This window comes from Prunus dulcis, chromosome 5 (assembly GCF_902201215.1).
Source record: "Prunus dulcis chromosome 5, ALMONDv2, whole genome shotgun sequence".
Classification (NCBI taxonomy): Eukaryota; Viridiplantae; Streptophyta; class Magnoliopsida; order Rosales; family Rosaceae; genus Prunus; species Prunus dulcis.
Genome location: NC_047654.1, coordinates 3,082,842 through 3,101,109, shown reverse-complemented (window position 1 = coordinate 3,101,109; position 18,268 = coordinate 3,082,842). Strand labels below are relative to the sequence as shown.

The following is an 18,268-nucleotide window of genomic DNA, read 5'->3' as shown; positions in this document are numbered from 1 at the left end:
AATGGAAGCACTACTCTGTTTACACTATTATGCTTTCTCGTAAGATCAAAGGTTATGGGGGTTAACATATGACCACAATGACGCGTTGACCAAACGTGGTGTGTAAGTAGGTACAAGTATGGCAAGATAATAGCAAGGTTTCTTTACTAGAAAATAAGTGGGTTTTTACCTTGATTAGAATAGAATAGAACAGAACACACAAATATTAAGTAGGCTACCAGCAACTGCTGTTCACAAGTTTCTAAAGCTCACACACAAAAACAGATTATTACATATAGGTTTGGTAAATAGTACTGAAGGAAATTGAGCAAAAAATTAATTAAGGCCACCGAATAGTATATAACGTCTGCACTAGGGTGAGGATCAGGAGGATAAAGGCCGCGATGAAAGAGATGATTGTCCATGGGGTTGAAAAATAGTCACGCCTCAATGTTTCCATAAACTTGTGCCATTTAGTCTTGTAATATTTATTCACATCGTCGGAGAGACCACTGTAGTAATACCTCATGACAATGGTGTCATCGTAAAGCTTGTTGAAGAATTGGGCAGAATCGTCTGGGTTCAACCAATTGGCCAATATTCCTTTGTCACAAAGAAAATCTATATCCTCTCTGGAGTCGATGAGGTTATCCATCAAAACTGCGTAGGATGTTATCTTGTGCAGGCGACTGTGGTGGCATTGTTCAAAGGCGATAAGGTTTCTGAACAGAGGCTCTGTCCTCTCATCAATTCCCAACGGTGGAATTGTAAAAACCCCATTTTTGAACTCCATGTTCATTATGCACTCTCCCTTTCCCTCTTCCTTGTTTTGGCTTTTTTCGAACCGAACGCCTGCCTCTGAAAGAGATGTCGCATTTGGGATCCGTTGAGTCAAATTTAGCCCCTTCTTTTTATGCTGCTCTTCCACACTCGCCGTCTCCTTGAATCCAGAAACGATCACGGCTCTTATCAGATCAAGTATGTGCAAAATCTGACATGGGAGCTCGAAGCTGGGGTTCAACATCAAGTTATCCACAACGGATTGCCTGAAAAAGTTGAGCACAAGTGAAGTGAGGGAGGCGCCTCTTTGGCTGAGGCTATTGGCAGTCAGGTTGTACAAACACTCCAGCACAGACCAAGGTAGCTGATTTTCTAGCAGCAGAAGGTCATGGCACAAATATGTCCGCATGCAGGACGCGCTGAAAATGGGGTCGTTTTCATTTTGTGGCTCATAGAGAAGTGCCTTCCGAAATAGTTCTAACAGGAAGCAACCGTCAAGTATCATCATTTCTACAAAGTATTTTTGATCGAGATCACCATCCAACGGGTCTGCTACGTAACAGTCGCGGGCGCTTTTAGCCAACTCCATGATGACTTTGATCAAGCTCTCCAAACTCACATCCTTGCATGAGGACAGAAGGCATTGTAAATACCAACGTTTCACACCTTCAAAGAGTTGGAATTTTTTATTGCCGTGGTGGAAAGGTCCGATGGAGACAATGTTAGGTTCATAGGCCTGTTCCTTTTGCCTCCGAATCACCTCGGGAACTCTGAAGATGCAGCACGAAGAAAGCAAGGGTGAATGGGTAAGAAGCTTCGCTTCTATGTTCTTTTTCAATTCTTCAACAGTGGATGCATCGTATATAATAATGGACCTACTCTCACCATCAAATTTACTGCATTTTCCTTGGTCAACTCCCATACTAGAAAATGGTGAAACATTCAAAATATTAGAAAATGTCATTGGTTAATGCAAATATTAAGAATTGAAATTATTAATTAAATGAGGATAATATGGTAAATTTACACTTTTTCATATTTAAAAAACAAAATTAAAAGAAAAAAAATCAGATAATGGATTCTATTTTTATGGAAAACAACTACTCATTATCTTTTTTAATTCTAAAATAAATTTTTTAAAAAAAAAAAAGCCTCTCGCAAGCGAGGAAGCACGTGCAGAGAGGCTAGTGTATATTAATGTTATTTTATTGAGTTTAGTCCCAATTGAGTTTATTTACTTATTTATTTAAGAATTAAGAAAGAGAATCCAACAAAATAAAAGAGAAATAGTGACCCATGAAATTAAATTCGTTCTTGTTTTGGTTTTTATTTTCAAATTTTTTAATATGGAAATTATTATATTATTATATTATTCTTATTTAATAAAAAGTTTCAATGCTTAACTAACCAATGATAATTTTTAATTTTTTAAATATTTTACAATTCTCTACTTTTTCCATATATATATATGTACAGTCCCCTTCTATTGAGGGATTCATCAAATCATTTTATTTGAGGGACACCCTTTAGGGTCCTTTACGAATTTTTTTTCAACGATCGAAACTATCTATTTTTTAAGTCTATATTCATAGATCATCCTTGAAAAAAATTGGACAAATCGGAAACTGTTTCGATATCCAATTGTGTCCTACAGAATCAATGAACATGGTGCTTCAAGAAAGTACTAAAATTTCAATAATTTAATTGAGTGGTCAAATGATATCGAATTCAAGTGATTTTTTGTAGAGATGATCTTTGAATGAGTATCTACAAAAGAGACGGTTTGAATTAGTGAAATACAATACAGAGTGAGCCCTACAATGGTCTCCCTCAAATAAGCTAATTTGAAGGATCCCTCAATAGAAGCTATATATATATATATATATATATATATATTACACTACTAAAAAAAACTGGTAAAAACCATGGGCATAAGAGTAACCAAAACCGCATCAAAAAAAAATAAGAGCACCCAAAACAAAGAAAAAGGTGGTGTGCGAGAGTAAAATATGTAAGCACAAATATTTAATTGTAAACCGTGGTTATTAATTTGTGCTTTAAAACTCAAAGAGCACAAAAAGAAAACAGTGTCCTTTGACCAATTTTGTACTAGTAGATAAGGTTTGCCATTGCAAACCGAAAAGAAACGTTCCAGACCAGGCGCAGTAAAAATAGTCCAACATAGTCCAACCCTTACACAGCGTACAAATTTATTTATTTTTTGACCTGGCCGGCATAAGCCATGTAGTCTTCTTTTGCAATTTTCACCATTTCTCTCTCTTAAATTCTCAAAGTTTTAGTTCCCTTTCTTGAAGAAAATCTCTAAATCAATGAGATCATTCTCATAAGATCAAGACAAATAGAGGTAAATAATGGTATATCAATATATATGGTTGAATTCTAATATATTTGTTGAAGTCTTTGTTGTAGGATGTTTCATTGCTAATTTTGCATAAGACGCGTAAAAACTCAGAACCACTCATCTTTTATAAACATAAGTACTTTCAATTATTTTCTTAATATATAGATAGAGTGGTGAATTCAAGATTTTACTATGAGAAGTCAAGATGTAAAAATTACAACAACAAAAATTAGACGAAAAAGAAATACCTTGCCTCAAAACAAACTCATATCAATGACGACACAAATAATCATCAATGTTCCAATAAATTAAATCAATATCAACAAATAATTAATTCTATGCATACTAATTTCAATTAAATTAAAAACATTATACATTATCATGAATTGAGGCTTAGAGTTTAAAACTTACTTGAAATTTGAGATATTTCACACTAATAGGCGGCGGTAGCTTTGGTGGGACGAGGCCAAGAGCCCGACAGCAGTGGAAGCAAGTTGGGGTTAGTGTTTCTGCAATTGAGGAAGAAATTAGAAACTGGGCTATTTGTATGTGCGTCTGCGTGGTATGGAGGGTTGGGAGCTGACCAAAACGTCGAGATAAAATGGGTAGTGTTTCGAGTCTTCTTATGATAACAGTGACTCAAAACACAAATCTTCTTGCTTTATTTGAATTTTTCTTTTATTGCCAACAATTTTAATCTTCTCGATATTGATGTCATGTCATTAAGCAAGGACTTGGGGAAGCAAAGAATACAAGCAGCCGATGTTTACTTGCTGGAGCCTACTTGCTATCATTGCAATTTGTAAGTACAATCAATCACAAATTCATGGGTTTTCTTTTTCTTTGTGCTTTTGCAGCTTTTTTTTTTTTGGTACACTACTTTTGCTGGTTTGTTCTTTGTGCTTTTGAATAAGTGCTGCTATTTTTATATATAATTCTTCATTTGCTTTTGCTGTTTTTTTTAGTAGAGTGCAATTTTGGTTCATTGGACAAATTATTGATAAAAATCGCACTCTAAAAAAAACAACAAAAGCAAATGAAGAATTGTATATAAAAATCGCACTTATTTATTCATGGTTCGGTCAAAAGCACAAAGAACAACTCAACCAACTCAAAAGCACAAAGAACAAACCAGCAAAAGTACTGTACCCCAAAAGAAAAAAAAAGAAAAAAAAGCAGCACAAGCACAAAGAAAAAGAAAACCCATGAATTTGTAATTGATTGTACTTACAAATTGCAATGATAGCAAGTAGGCTCCAGCAAGTAAATATCGACCGTTTGTATTCTTTGCTTCCTGAAGTCCTTGCTTAATGACATGACATCAATATATTGAGAACAGAAAATACCTATAGGATAGCTTAAAACACTAAAAAGTAAAGTCTATGTTTTGAATAGTCAAGAGTAATATAGTAATATATAAAAACACACCAAAGGGATTGATATGATGTATCAATCCTCTACAGTACAGAACATAAAAGTAGATAAAAACAAAGAAGTTATTTTACGTGGTAAAACCCCACCTCTGGGGAAAATTCACTGGACCTGATAGTCCAAGGCAAATCCACTATAGAATGATGATTACAAGAAGTATACAAACTTGTCCTAAACACTCTAGACAACGTATCAACTTCTTCACAACTCAACTTCTTGCGAGATGATCTTTCGACACTCCTTATGTTGAATGCAATACTGATCACGATTGCTTCAAACTCGCCGGAGTTCTTCCAACTCTCTTTATGTTGAATCTGATACTGGTCACGATCGATTCAAGCTCACCGGAGAAAAACCGCCACAACGGTCTTGGTGCCCTCAACCGTACGAGTCACCGAACATGCAAATGAATGCAATATGAATACGAAGATAAATCACCAAGATAATCTTACTCTTGATGATTTATCCTTCTGGAAAATAAAGCACAACAACTTTCTTTTGTATATATGAAAACTCAAGAAATACTCTCTAGTCGTTGAAAGTTGTTGAACGAATGAAAACCAAGCCTTGCTTTTTATAATGGTTTTCAAAACTGGAAAGAAGATCAATTACTTCCTAATCAACGTATTAATTTTCCAAAAACAAACTAATTGATTTTCAATCAATGAAGACTTTTAATGTTCAAAACTGGAAAGCAATTTATAAAATAAATTAATCTTTCTTAAAATAAAAAGTCTTCTTAATCAAAATGTTAATCAGATTGTGAGTTTGAAATAATGCTTGAAATACCACAATCAGGATGCATGATTGAATGAGGAATTTACCTTAGTGATCGTTGGTTGACATGTAAGCCTTCAGAGCATATCTTGGAATTTTGACAGCCACCATCACAACTAATTTACCATCTATACTTAGTCTAATTTGTCTCTAGGAAATGCCAATCACAAAATCAATACTAACAACATTAAAATTGTTAACAATAAACGAAAAATTCAAAATAAAGCAAGAAGATTTGTGTTTTGAGTCACTGTTATCATCAGTAACAAGGCAACATTTGATATATATATATATATATATATAATAAAAGATTTCGAACGCTAGAGAGCAATTAGGGTTAATCATTTTATTAGTCCCTAACAAGATTTGTATTTGAGTCCCTCAATTTCCAAAATCGTTCCCGTGGTCCTTCAACTTCAGTTTCGTTATGACAAATGATATTGCCATCAATTTTGTTAATTTTTCTGTTAAATGCAGTGGCAAAATGGTTTTTTTGTTTGTATTAAATTGATAAAAATATGAATATAAAATTAAAATTAAACTCTCTCTCCCCCCCTCTCTATCTCGATTTCTACCCCAAAACTTGAATTTTTTTTTTTTGGGGTTTTTTATTTGATTTTCTTTTATTGTTATTTTAAAGATATAATTTTTTATTCTTTTTTTTGTTTTAATATAAAAATACAGCATTCACAATGGGCTCCCTAAACCACCTCCTTAGATAAATTTTAGGGAGGAATTGTAAAAATACAACTCCGACCATGCTCCCTATCCACCTCCTAAAATAAGGAGACCTCTAGGAGCTCGTAAATCTGAGGAGAGAGAAAGGACTCCTAGTGACTCCCTATAATTTAATGCTACTTTATTTAATGAGTATTTCAAACCTTTATTTAATACTAACTATTGTTTATTTTAATTTTTAATAGAGATAGACCAATCAAAAAAGAGTTATAGCATTTATGACTCCTTAAACTAGAGAGCATGATTGAAGTTTAAATTTTATAGAGAGCTCCTAAAATAAATTTTATATGTTTTTAGCTAAAATTTAACTAAAAAATTGATAGTATGATTATAAATGCTCTTAGAGCATCTCCAAGGGAGATGTCAAATACCAAACATCAAATTTAAATTTGATGGCTGATGTGGCAATTTGACATATTGTAAAACTCTTTATCCAACCAAGATGTCAAATATACATTTTATTTTATTATTTTTAAAGGCAGGTGGGCTCGATATTTAAGAGAAAAATATTAAATAGGGTTAAGAATTGTACATGGAAGAGGAGAGAAGGAAGTGGGCTCAGCATTAAAATAATAAAAAAACAAAAACAAAAAGACGTCTCAACATGTTGGCGTCAATTTTGACAGCAAAAGTGAAGGACGTCAATCCAACTAGGATTTGGTATCACGGTTGGAAGGCTTAAAATGTCTTTTTTTTGGGTTAAAACTTGCCACGTTGGAATTGGTATTTCGATTGAAGATGCTCTTAGTATTTATACTTCCTACTAAAATGTCTCACACCATTTCACATTTAAAAAAATACTTCGAAATTTGCAAGTTTTTGAATACCATGAGACTTTTTGTTACTTGTTTAAAGTTTAAATTGAATACCGCTAAATTTAGACACTCTCTTTTAAAAATCCTAATAGTCTTAATGGATATCACAAGATTTGTTTAGATGATTTAAAAATCTTAATTGAATACCACAAAACTTATTTATTTTGAATTCCAATTGAATACTCCCTTGCAGTAATTTTTTTTCTTCTTTTGTACACTTTTTGTTTGTTTAATCTACGATCGCTTATAATTAAAAAATTCAGAAGATGCAAATTTTCGTAATTGAAAAAATTCAGAAGCATTGAATCCTTATCATAAACCCAAAACCCAACACACAAGTCCGTCCAAAAAAAAAAAGGGCAAAAGACAAGGAGAAGTCAATACCCGAACCACCACCCCTTGCAGAGACTGGTGAGGCCCATTCTCTTTAATTTCTGAACCTCACCGCAAAACCAAAGGGTCTTCTTCTGTGGTGCGCTCTTGACTCCCTCTTAACTCCTCCACCTCCACTTACCTACCAACTACCAGCTACCAGCTCCTCTAGCTAGCTCCACCATCTTTCCTTTATTTACCTAGAAACCACTGGCACACCTATTAACTTCCTTTGACATCCCTACCCCTCCCATTACTAAGATATTACAAATTTAACAAATCAACAAGCAAAAAAAATCATGCTGCATTCCTTATGGTACTACTTACTGAATCAGTAAATAGCTGTAAAAGGAATGCTGGATGATTTTTTTTTTTTTGGTTTGCAGTAGAAATAACAACTCCCAGACACAAACCCTAAATTTAGTACAGAAAAGCCAAACTGCTGGGAGAGAGGACAGGTTGTTTTTGGGTAATTTAGCACGTAGCTCAATGTCCCGGCCATCCAAGCTATTGCCTGGGGCTGGAAGCAGTTGGGTCGGAGCAAGAGGCGCCGCCACCAACGCTGCCATTCTCAGTTGTAGCAGCGGCAATGCACGTGTCGCTGCCGCTACTGAGAGCGGAGATAATCTGCTGCACCGAGTTGCAGAGATGGTTGTTAATGGCGGTGACGCTGGAGAGGTTGAGTTTTGCGGAAGGACTTGTGCTGGCAAGGACTTGGAGTCCCACAGTCAGCAGACAACCTGAGTTGATAACATTGCTGGTCGTGGTGGTGGTGGCAGTGCTGTCTTCTTGACGATGATCTGGCGATGATGAGGTGAGGTGATTGGGTGTTGGGCCAGTAGATTCCATATGGTGCAGTGGGACAATGACAAAGCCGAGAGGAAGGAGGGGAATGCAGGAAGGGTCCTCTCCACTCATTGCCAATTGGATGCCTTCCACGTCCATGGTTGTGTACACCACAAGGCTGCCCGACTCGTCGGTGCAGCTCTCTTGTAGCATTAGCTCTACGTTCTGTGCTGAGTTGCTCGCTACCTGGAATTCAAAATCAAATTTCAAAGATGTGAATGAAGTATTACTTTGGCAGGATATGGAAATTTAATAAATAAATTGGTGTAAGGAAATTTCAAAGGGAATGCTTACGTTTATGCGAAGAAGAGAAATGCAATTGCCAGGATGAGAGCCATTGGCAATGTGAGCCACTTCGTGCAAGGAATTCCCATTGGAAAGAACATCAAGCTGCTAAATTTAAACACATTTACAATCAGTTGTTACCACATCATAATTTGTGCCTTTATATACCCAAATATTCCAGTCACATGTTTCATAGCATAACATACATCTGCCAAATTGTGAAGTTGAACTATTGTTTAGATTAATTTTCTCAGTGTATGGTGATCCAGAGGAAAAGAGAGATAAACATATAGGTGTAACCTACATCCTATATCGTGCAAAACCAACAAGAAGTGGGAAAGAGAGCCAGACTCATGGCCCTTGAAAAGAAACGCTCTGATATCATAACGAACAATAGCCTTAAAAATTTAAGGTGTCAGAGAATGAGTCAACAATATATATCAAGCTTACACCTCTAAGGATTGAGAATAATTGTGTAGAGTTCATCAATATGGTTGACCAATTAAGATGGTCATCATATAATACTAATCAGCACACAAATTAATTAACCTAGGTAGCAAACACCATACCTGAGCTCTGCGATGTTCGTCCCGTAGGAGTTCGAAGACACGGTAGTGAGAATATGGGAGCCAGGTTGTGGACACAGCACTGAGAATAACACCAATGGGTTGACCAGGGTCTGTGACCTTCCTTGTGGTTATTCTAACAGTGTCGTCTGGGGAATCAGATAGAGCCGTCCATGACTGCCCATTGGAGGTGCACATGTTTACACAAAATGTTCTTATCATTCTATGTGACAGTTTCATTAAATTCTTTCGTGCTTCTGGGGAAGGTATCACTGCATATATATAAATCCCATGTAAGAATAATACATTCTAATTAATCTATGAACATCACTTTATTATAATAAGGAACATTATTTATTTATTTAACCTCCAAGGTCTGATATATTTCTGGCCATGAGACTTGCAACCCTTTCACACTGCCTTTGTAAGATTGCAAGCCAGCGTTGCGCCCCGAAAGCCATCCCACTGTAGACATAGTGGCTTAATATTTGGTGGACAGGCTTCTCCTCTATCTCTGCATGTTCTACCCATGTAATCTGTTCAAAAGCCAGTAAAATAATATAAGTGATACATGTATAATATATTTCAAGATATATAATTAGGGAAATAGAAAAACTCAAAGTTCATAAATTGAGTGAAAGCAGCAGAACACACTTTTGAGTATCCATTGGGCATGTCTTGGATAAGGCAGCCGGAGGGCAATCTCTTGTATCGGGGAAACGAGGATTGGAGGTTGTCATGGAAGCTATCTATGGGAAAATCTACAATTGCCCAACATCCCTCCTCCGCATTTTGCTGACAATAACGTAGAAAATGTGCTTCTCTAGTTGGCACCAGAGGAGAAAGAACTTGCAATTCGGCATACATCTGCACAAAGTAACAAGTACCCAATGTTTGATATTGATTGAGCATCCTAGTACATAAAAGAAATTTAATTTCCTAATACAACTTATGAATTTGTGCCTCATTTTGTTGATCAAAATTTTCATCATTTGTGAATTTGAGGCACATTTGAGATACCTACCAGCTGAAGAGAACCATTTGCTTGACCAGAGGGGTCTGCTTGAATAACTTGAACAGTTTTGGCTCTAGAAACAATAGAAGGAAACAGCTCCATCCACTTATTCTGTAAAGTTAAAATTGAAAAAACAGATAACCAGAGAAGTTAGAAGGTTGGTAATAGTTGATTAAGAGAGCTGAAAGTAAAAGATATTATAGTACTTTGGCAACTAATTAGTATATCCACTTCTAAGGTTCTTAATAAAAAAAAGTTACGAATTAAAAACAAGGGCACTTACAGCATCAAGGAAGCAATCTACAAGATTGATGCTATTCATGATAACCACAGCACTATCACGAGTAGCTTCTGTCCTAAACTGATCACTTGAGTGGTGCTTGAGGTTCAAAGGCCACGGTGGGAACATCCGGGTATATTCTTTAACATTAAGCACTTCCTTCCCAATTTTACTGTTCCGGATCCAAAGAGGCTCACCAGCTTGGCACATCTTAACAAGTTCATCCACCGATGAAGCGGCAAGCTCCACTGCAAGAGACTTTTCCTCATCTAACAATACACCACCCTCATTGTAGTGGGAAGGCACTTCTGGTGGCAACAAAGGCATGGGGATCATGTCCCCACAAGAAGTCATTGGGTCTTGGAAATGCCTTGAATAGATGTTCATATCCAAATCCAAACTGGATGCTGACATGAGAGGATCTCCAGGTGCCATTGTTTGGATTTGCCGGCCAGTAGTATATCGTGAACTCAGACAACAAACTCGTTCCAACTGTGAAAAAGATTAATGTCTTAATAACCCCTAAAAGCAGCTACTAATTCAACTACTCAAGCATCCACAAATAAAGCTAGAGATTCATGTATTTAAATAATGATATTGTTTTTTAAGATCCAAAGAATTCCATTGCTTTTTTTATGACCAAAATCTTCTCTCCAAACAGACCTTATTTTAAGGAGTGTACATAATATAAATTCTGAGGATTTAAATTTACTTACTCAATGATGATATTTCCTTTCCATGCACACAAAAGAAACGGCGAGAACAACAATTCAATTTATTTGGAATTTAACGCCAAAAGAAAAAGAAAATGCAATGAATTCAGACAAATGAAATCTCCAATGTTCTGTTCACAAGAAAGGAAAAGAAAGAAATCACCCAAATTTTCCAAATTTTGTGACAATTAAATACAGCATTGCTGAATTAATAGTACCTCTTCTCTGAGTCGAGCATTCTCAAGTCGAAGTTGTTGTTCATCCAAGCCAATGTCCGCAATCATAGATGGTCCGCCACAATTAGGGCATATAATATTGCGCAGCGCCGTCTGTAGCCGGTAATTCTCGTTCTTCAGGCTATCATTTTCTGCTCTAAGCATCACATTATCCGACCGGTCTTGTTGTGCCTAGACAAAATAAAACCACCACAAAAACAATTAGTCAAACTTAAGCCCAAAGATAGCCAAGCCTTAAGGTGCTAGCACCATAATCCTATTCTGCCACAACCCTAAAGGGCAAAGCTTTTATTGCTGAGCAAGAGTCCAATTAAGCTTTGGGAAGCACGTGTGTAGGTAAAGGGGTTATTGTGCATATTAATGAGGTGCAGACTTCATCATAAATTAAAGCCTAAAACTAAGCAAAGAGCGGATCCAGAATAAATGAGATTCTTCTTGATCCTTCATACGTTAACAACGTTAAGGCGTTTATTAGGGTTTTGAAGTGTTTAAATGACGAACGCGGTTCCTCGGGACTCGTGTGTTGAATCAAAGGGTGCGCAGTGTGAACCGTTGACCATTCCCCCCCCCCCCCCCCCCCCCCAGCCCAGCTCCTTACTTTACCTTCATTTGAGTTCGTCGGTTTTGGAACCAGAACTTGACCTGGCGTGGCTTCAGTCCCAGCTCCTGGCTCAGTTTTTGCCTCTGCTTGTCGTCTGGGTGAGGACACTCCTTAAACAAACTGTATGTGTTTATATAAGAACGTGTTGTTAAACTCAAATTAACACGTTTGTTAACACAGAGAGAGAGAGAGAGAGAGAGAGAGAGAGAGATGATATATACTTCTCCATTTCTTGGATCTGATGAGCAGTGTGGCGATGATAGCGTTTCTTCTTAGGGGGCTGTTGAAGTTGATCAGCCTCTTGCTCGTTTCCAGACTTTTCTTCAACTTGCTCACTTCCAGAACCACTCTCCATCATCTCCTCCTTGCCTCTCATCAGCAGCCCGTTTTCTTCTTTCTGTTCATTTTTCCATTAAATACAAAAATACTTAGAGAAAAGAAGAAGAAGAAGAAGAAGAAGAAGAAATAGTAGCTTACGGGATTGATGATGGAAGAGAAAGGTTGGAAAGGGAGCTGGGAAGGCATGAAGTTGAAGTTAGGGTTTTGGATCGGAGATGAAAAGAGGGTTTCCGAGGTGACTACGTTCCCACCTCCCATGGTTGACATTACTTGGCAATCCCCATACATTTTCGCTTGCTTCCAAAAATACAACTTTTTAAAAGAGATAAATGGACTTGTGGAAAATAGATATGTCAAAGTTTGTCAGATATAGGTTTTGCCTCTTCACTTCACTACTTCACTTGACCCAGAAACTGCATCAAATTTGGTATCACCAAAAAAAAAAAAAAACAATATCAGGATTCAGAAACTATTTTCAACCCAAGAAATCTTTAACCCTAGCTCAAACAACATGCACTGGAAGAGTACTCAAAACCCAGAAGATTATGAAATCTTTAACTCTTTGAAGTGAAAAACAACAAGTAATAAATTAAAACGCTGAAATTAGAATGTACCCAAGTAATTAACAAAACTCTTTGAAGTAAAAAATAACAGAATAAATTAAAAACTTGTAGAAAAAAAGGGAAAAAAAATATTTCCAAGAAGAAATAAACGAAAAAAATTCATTAAATCAGAACAAAAATAAATAAATAAGACCTCAAAAGAACTAAAGAAAAAGAAGTGAGAGAGAGAGAAGGATCACCAGCATGGCATGCAAAGTTGAAGAATTGTCGGTGTTATTTGGAAAAAAAAAAAATATTAAAACAAAGCAAGAGCTCTGGCCTTTTGCTTTGCTCTGGTTTGGTTTGCTCTGCTGGGTTCAGACTTCAGAGTCTCTTCATCTCTCTAGGTTTTTGGATTTTCATAACACTTCGCCATAAATCCGGTAATTTATTGATTTACTGTGCGTGGTAAATGCGGTTTGACAGAAACCGATCAACGCCAATTAAGTCTCGTCGGCTGTTTCGGTACACGTGTCACTCTGTTGATGGACGAGCAGGCGTTTCTCCCAGACAGCCTCATCCCAAAGTCAAACGCCTTTCTTGCCACCTACCCTACGAGACTTCTGATCACGTGCAAAACACGCGACGCCTTGTATTGTAAATTGTAATGGGGTTTTTACTGCTTTTACTATTTTACTGGCACGGTAAAGTCAGGGGGTGGAAATAGGTGGACCGAATTGAGCAGAGATCTAGGTAGAATGGACTGGAGAATCGTCGCCGTCCATTTATCTGACTGATTGTGGACCCGCCATTAAGTCTTGAAAATTTGTCTCCCACCACTCAAGCAGAGCCGCAGAGTTGGAGGGCGAGGCATGATTTTGGTACTTCAAATCAAATCTCATATTCCACACGTCCCTCTTTTGCTCATAATAAAAAAGCGCGTAAAATTACTGTTTATATAATTTATAAATTATATCCATTCCTCCTAATGCATCAATATCACATGGCCATACAATCTTTCTTTTCTTATATTAATTAGTGATTGTAATAGGTCCTACCACTACCACAGCAAAAAAAAACTTACATGTAATGGAGATAGTATTGTTTTGCTATCTTTGGGCAATAACACAATGATATGTGAAAAAATTATCGTATGTGTCATTGTATTATTGGTCAAAAATAACAAAAAGTAATATATCCCCGTTGCATGAGAATTTCTCTTATACCAACTGATGGCAAGTTAAGCTATAATTATGTAAACAAAGGTCATGCATAGAAGCCAAATATGGCAACCAAAAAAACAAACTCCAAGTAAACAAGGCCTAGGTTGACGGCTCAAAAAAAAAAACACAAGGTCTAGGTTAAATTGGAGTCGACCCAAGAGATGAGGCTTACCAATTTGGGATTACAAGCCCAAGTATGAATTCATGGGCCAATTTGGGTTCTATTGTTTCCGCTATGAATTCATTGACCAATTTGGGTTCCGTTGTTCCCACTATTTGAATTCATTGACCAATATGAATTCTTTCTTGCCCGTTTCTAGATTCCACCTATGTGCAGGGGCGGATTTATGAATTTTTCAGTCAAGATGCAATTTTTAAAAGCTAATCGGGATTATAATAAGTTATTGGAGGTCTAATGTAAGATCTCACATCAACCAACGGAGAAAGGGTGATGTGCCTTATATGTGCACATCCACATCCATCTAGCACGAGGCCTTTTGGGAGCTCACTAGCTTCGGAGTCATGGGAACTCCGAAGTTAAGCGAGTTGGGGGCTAGAGCAATCCCAGGATGAGTGACCCACTGGGAAGTTGCTCGTGAGCTCCCATAAACAAAACCGTGCGGGCAGAGAGGGGGCCCAAAGCGGACAATATCGTGCTACGGCGGAGTTAATCCCGGGATATGACAATTTGGTATCATAGCCACTCTGCCGTGTGGTGCGAGTGTGCCGACGAGGACATCGGGCCCTTAAAGGGGTGGATTGTAAGATCCCACATCAACCAACGGAGAGGGGGTGATGTGCCTTATATGTGCACGCCCGCGTCCATCTAGCACGAGGCCTTTTAGGAGTTCACTGGCTTCGAAGTCATGGGAACTCTGAAGTTAAGCGAGTTGGAGGCTAGAGCAATCCCAAGATGAGTGACCCACTGGGAAATTGCTCGTGAGCTCCCAGAAACAAAACCGTGCGGGCAGATATGAGGGCCCAAAGCATACAATATTGTACTACGGCAGAGTTGATCCCGGGATGTGATGTCGGGAAGTCCACAGAATCTGCCTCGGTTTTTGGGAAATTCGGGCGGGTCCTTTCATCTAAGTCCAGGGTCTGCAGAAGATTAGCCAATAGTTCATCCAACTCAATGACTTCCGATCGTTTTGGACTACCCGAATTATTCAAGGGAGGATGTGAACTAGCTGGATTATTTAAAGCATGTTTTGAACTAGCCAGATTATTTGTAGAAAGGTTGGAACTAGCCAAATTATTTGATTTGAACTACCCGGATTATTTGGAGGATTTAAATCTTTCTCTTAAAGTACCGTTCCATAACTATATAATTAAAACAAAATAAAGTTTTTTGTGAGGACCTGTAAATAAATATATATATATATATTAAATAATTATTCATACCACATATTAATTATTTATTAATATGAACTTTTTTTATTTAAATCTTTATTGTGAAGATTTATACGTTATTAAATCTTAAGCCTAGTATGAGATTATCCCTTTAGTTGAAAGATGACACCATTCTTGTTGTCCATGTGTAGAGACTTAGAATTGATTTTAATCAAATCATCATTGTCATGCCACCTTACATGCTAGTAACAAGTGATGTTGTGATATCATTGGCCAAAGGTGGATGACTCACATTATTCCTTACCTTTCTACCTTATCTTTTGGTGGTGGTGTTGTGATTTCATTGGCCAAAGGGGGATGAGTCACATTATTCCCTTTTCTATCTTATCTTTTGGTGGTTTAAAATATTGTATATATAAAAATTATTTGGGTGCATCCATAGCCTCTCTTATAAGTATCATGCTTCCTTACTTCAAACATTCATTCCAATCCTTTAAGATAGATTTCTACCATGAAGTAGTATTAGAGAGAGAAAGAGAGAATGAAGAAAAAGGAAACACGATGAAGAACATGTGTGTTTGTCTTGCAATATTTCATACTTATCATGGTGAGTGGGTTATGTAATATGTTCTAAAAGTTCTTATTTTGTGATAAATATGAAAATCATGGGTATATTTTATTTACAAATCTCTCTCTATTTTCAAGTCAAGCATGTCTAATTTGTGCAATATTTCACACAATATATATTATTTGGAGTTTTTGTGAAGTATGTGTTAGGGGTGGGCACGGTTCGGTTTGGACCGGTTTTTGCCTCAAATTAGAACCGATCCGGTACTATTCATGAGGTTTGGTTCGGTTCAGTTTTAATTAAAAAAATTCAAAAATTGTCCGGTTCGGTTTGAACCGGTTTCGGTCCGGTTCCGGTTCCGGTTCGGTTTTGAACCGGATTATAAAAATTATTTTTTTAAATTGTTTTGTAATTCAATTCTCAACTGAAATATTATTTTTTTACTTGAAAATTAACAAATTATTCAATTTCATATAATTAATAAATATTAAAGTGAGAAAAGAGAGATATTTTGACATTGAACTTGGATAAATATTAGGTTTTTTTTTGTGAAATTAAAAATATAGCATTAAATATAAATATATATTGAAATTATATATTTTTTTAGTTTCACCGGTTCGGTTCGGCCCGGTTCGGGTTTTGAAGACATGGAACCGGATCCGAAACCGGTCCAAACCGGTCCGGTTCGGTTTTTGACCGATTTTTGACTTTTTGGTCAACTCGATTTTTTTCCGGTTTGTCTAATTTGTGCAATATTTCACACAATATATATTATTTGGAGTTTTTGTGAAGTATGTATTATTCATGGAACATGAGAACTTCAGTGATGGGGTATCCGAAGGATAAATGTACCACACGGGAACATAGGGCAATGAAGCCGATAGGGGTCACGTACTAGGTACAATTTGTGAAGGATAACCAAGATATGAAGTAATGATGTGATATGATTTGGATTGTGTATCTTTTTTATTATATTTTTCTAGAGTGTGTAAAATAGCATTGCTTGACTGACATATTACATAATCTACTCACTGAGCGATGGTTTGCTCATCCCTCACCTATTTTGTTTTTTTCAGATCTATTAGTGAGCAAGACAAAGTCGAAACCAAAGAAGTTGGATTAGTTTAGAGTGATAAACTTTTATTTATATCTTGTACACTTGTAAGATTATTATAATTTTGTTTCATATATATAATGGTAATGTATTTTAATCAAATTTTTTTTTCAGTCTTTTTATTTATTTCTTTTTATTCACGCACCCTGATTCGAGAATATTCTTTATTCTCTGATCGTGTCGTGACAGTTTTATATCTATAACTATGACTAATTGACTATAATTTATCAATTAAATAAACAAATCAATATCAAATTATCAATTAAATAAACAAATAAAAATTAATTATACCTCGAATATAGTGTCACGTAGCCTCTTTCTTCTCGAGTTTGCTACTGATCTTACTAATACAGAGAAAGCTAAATAAGAACAAATATATATTAAAAAAGAATAAACAAAATTGGCGTTTGCTCAAGAAAAAATATATATGCATCCGATTTACTTTGGATTGGCGTACTCAAGAAAGAAAAAAAAAACGCAGGATTTTTTTGATGCATGTTGATGAGATTGGGTAATGTTAAATTGGTCTTTTATAAAGAGAATTCTCAATCTCACTTAAATAAGGAATTGTGCAAGCTCTATAAAAACCAATTAAATAAAGAGAACTCTCAATCAAAACCCAATTAAGTAAGAAATTGTAGAAGCCATTTTAAAAGCCCACGAAATGGCCCAGCAGTTTTCCTTTCTTCTTTTTTTTTCTTTTTTTTTTTTTGGAACCCTAAACCAAAACGACGTCGTTTTGGCCAGGTTAAAATTAAAAATTAAAAATAAAAATTTTATTTTATATAAAATATAAAAATAAAAATAAAAACAGCACGTTTTAAAAAGCCTGGTCCAAAACGACGTCATTTTGGCAAGGCTTTGTTGAAAAAAAAAGAAGCGCATAGCAGCCAACAATGCAGCGGCCAGGCCCTTTGTGCATTTCATCGAACACCTTACGTGCTTCTTGAGTATGAGTAGATGTGAAACTCCTGCAGCTCTTATGGAGTTTTCCAGCGAGTGGAGGCGCAAGTACACCTCCTTGCGCCTGCACAGATCCGCCACTACCTATGTGCTACATCCTACATAGATATGGGTTGGGAGAATTGTATGTACTTAATATAGAGAGGTCACCATGTTATGGATATGGACGAACTATGTTCTACCATGATATTATGATTGTTTCATGATACAATACACACGATTGGCTATTTACAATAACCTACTCATACAACATGTGTGAGGAAAATAATATATACATAGGTTAGTTAGGTATAATTCAGTTAGTTGAATTCATCCACTTCCATTCATTTGGGCAGAGGTTCGAAACCCCTAACATCCAATGAATATATGT

The 18,268-nt window shown here is 36.3% G+C and overlaps 2 protein-coding genes across 3 annotated transcripts; both read right to left on the bottom strand.

Annotated features, from left to right (window-relative positions):
- Nucleotides 1-167: 167 nt before the first annotated feature.
- Nucleotides 168-1,681, bottom strand: LOC117627557 (UPF0481 protein At3g47200-like). Its single transcript, XM_034359692.1, has one exon. The coding sequence runs from the start codon at nucleotides 1,679-1,681 to the stop codon at nucleotides 320-322; it is 1,362 nt and encodes a 453-aa protein (XP_034215583.1). The 3' UTR covers nucleotides 168-319.
- Nucleotides 1,682-7,618: 5,937 nt separating this feature from the next.
- On the bottom strand, nucleotides 7,619-13,077 carry LOC117628869 (homeobox-leucine zipper protein HDG5). Of its 2 annotated transcripts, none has more exons than XM_034361421.1 (12): nucleotides 12,938-13,077; nucleotides 12,274-12,548; nucleotides 12,018-12,193; nucleotides 11,799-11,916; nucleotides 11,178-11,366; nucleotides 10,250-10,738; nucleotides 9,976-10,077; nucleotides 9,606-9,818; nucleotides 9,319-9,487; nucleotides 8,955-9,223; nucleotides 8,395-8,490; nucleotides 7,619-8,286 (listed from the first exon to the last, which is right to left on the bottom strand). In XM_034361421.1, the coding sequence occupies exons 2-12, from the start codon at nucleotides 12,421-12,423 to the stop codon at nucleotides 7,762-7,764; spliced, it is 2,496 nt and encodes an 831-aa protein (XP_034217312.1). In that variant the 5' UTR covers nucleotides 12,424-12,548; nucleotides 12,938-13,077; the 3' UTR covers nucleotides 7,619-7,761. The 2 variants fall into 2 exon arrangements, with proteins under 2 accessions (XP_034217312.1, XP_034217311.1); XM_034361420.1 differs by having other exon boundaries at nucleotides 8,395-8,493; nucleotides 12,938-13,061.
- Between the last annotated feature and the right edge of the window lie 5,191 nt (nucleotides 13,078-18,268).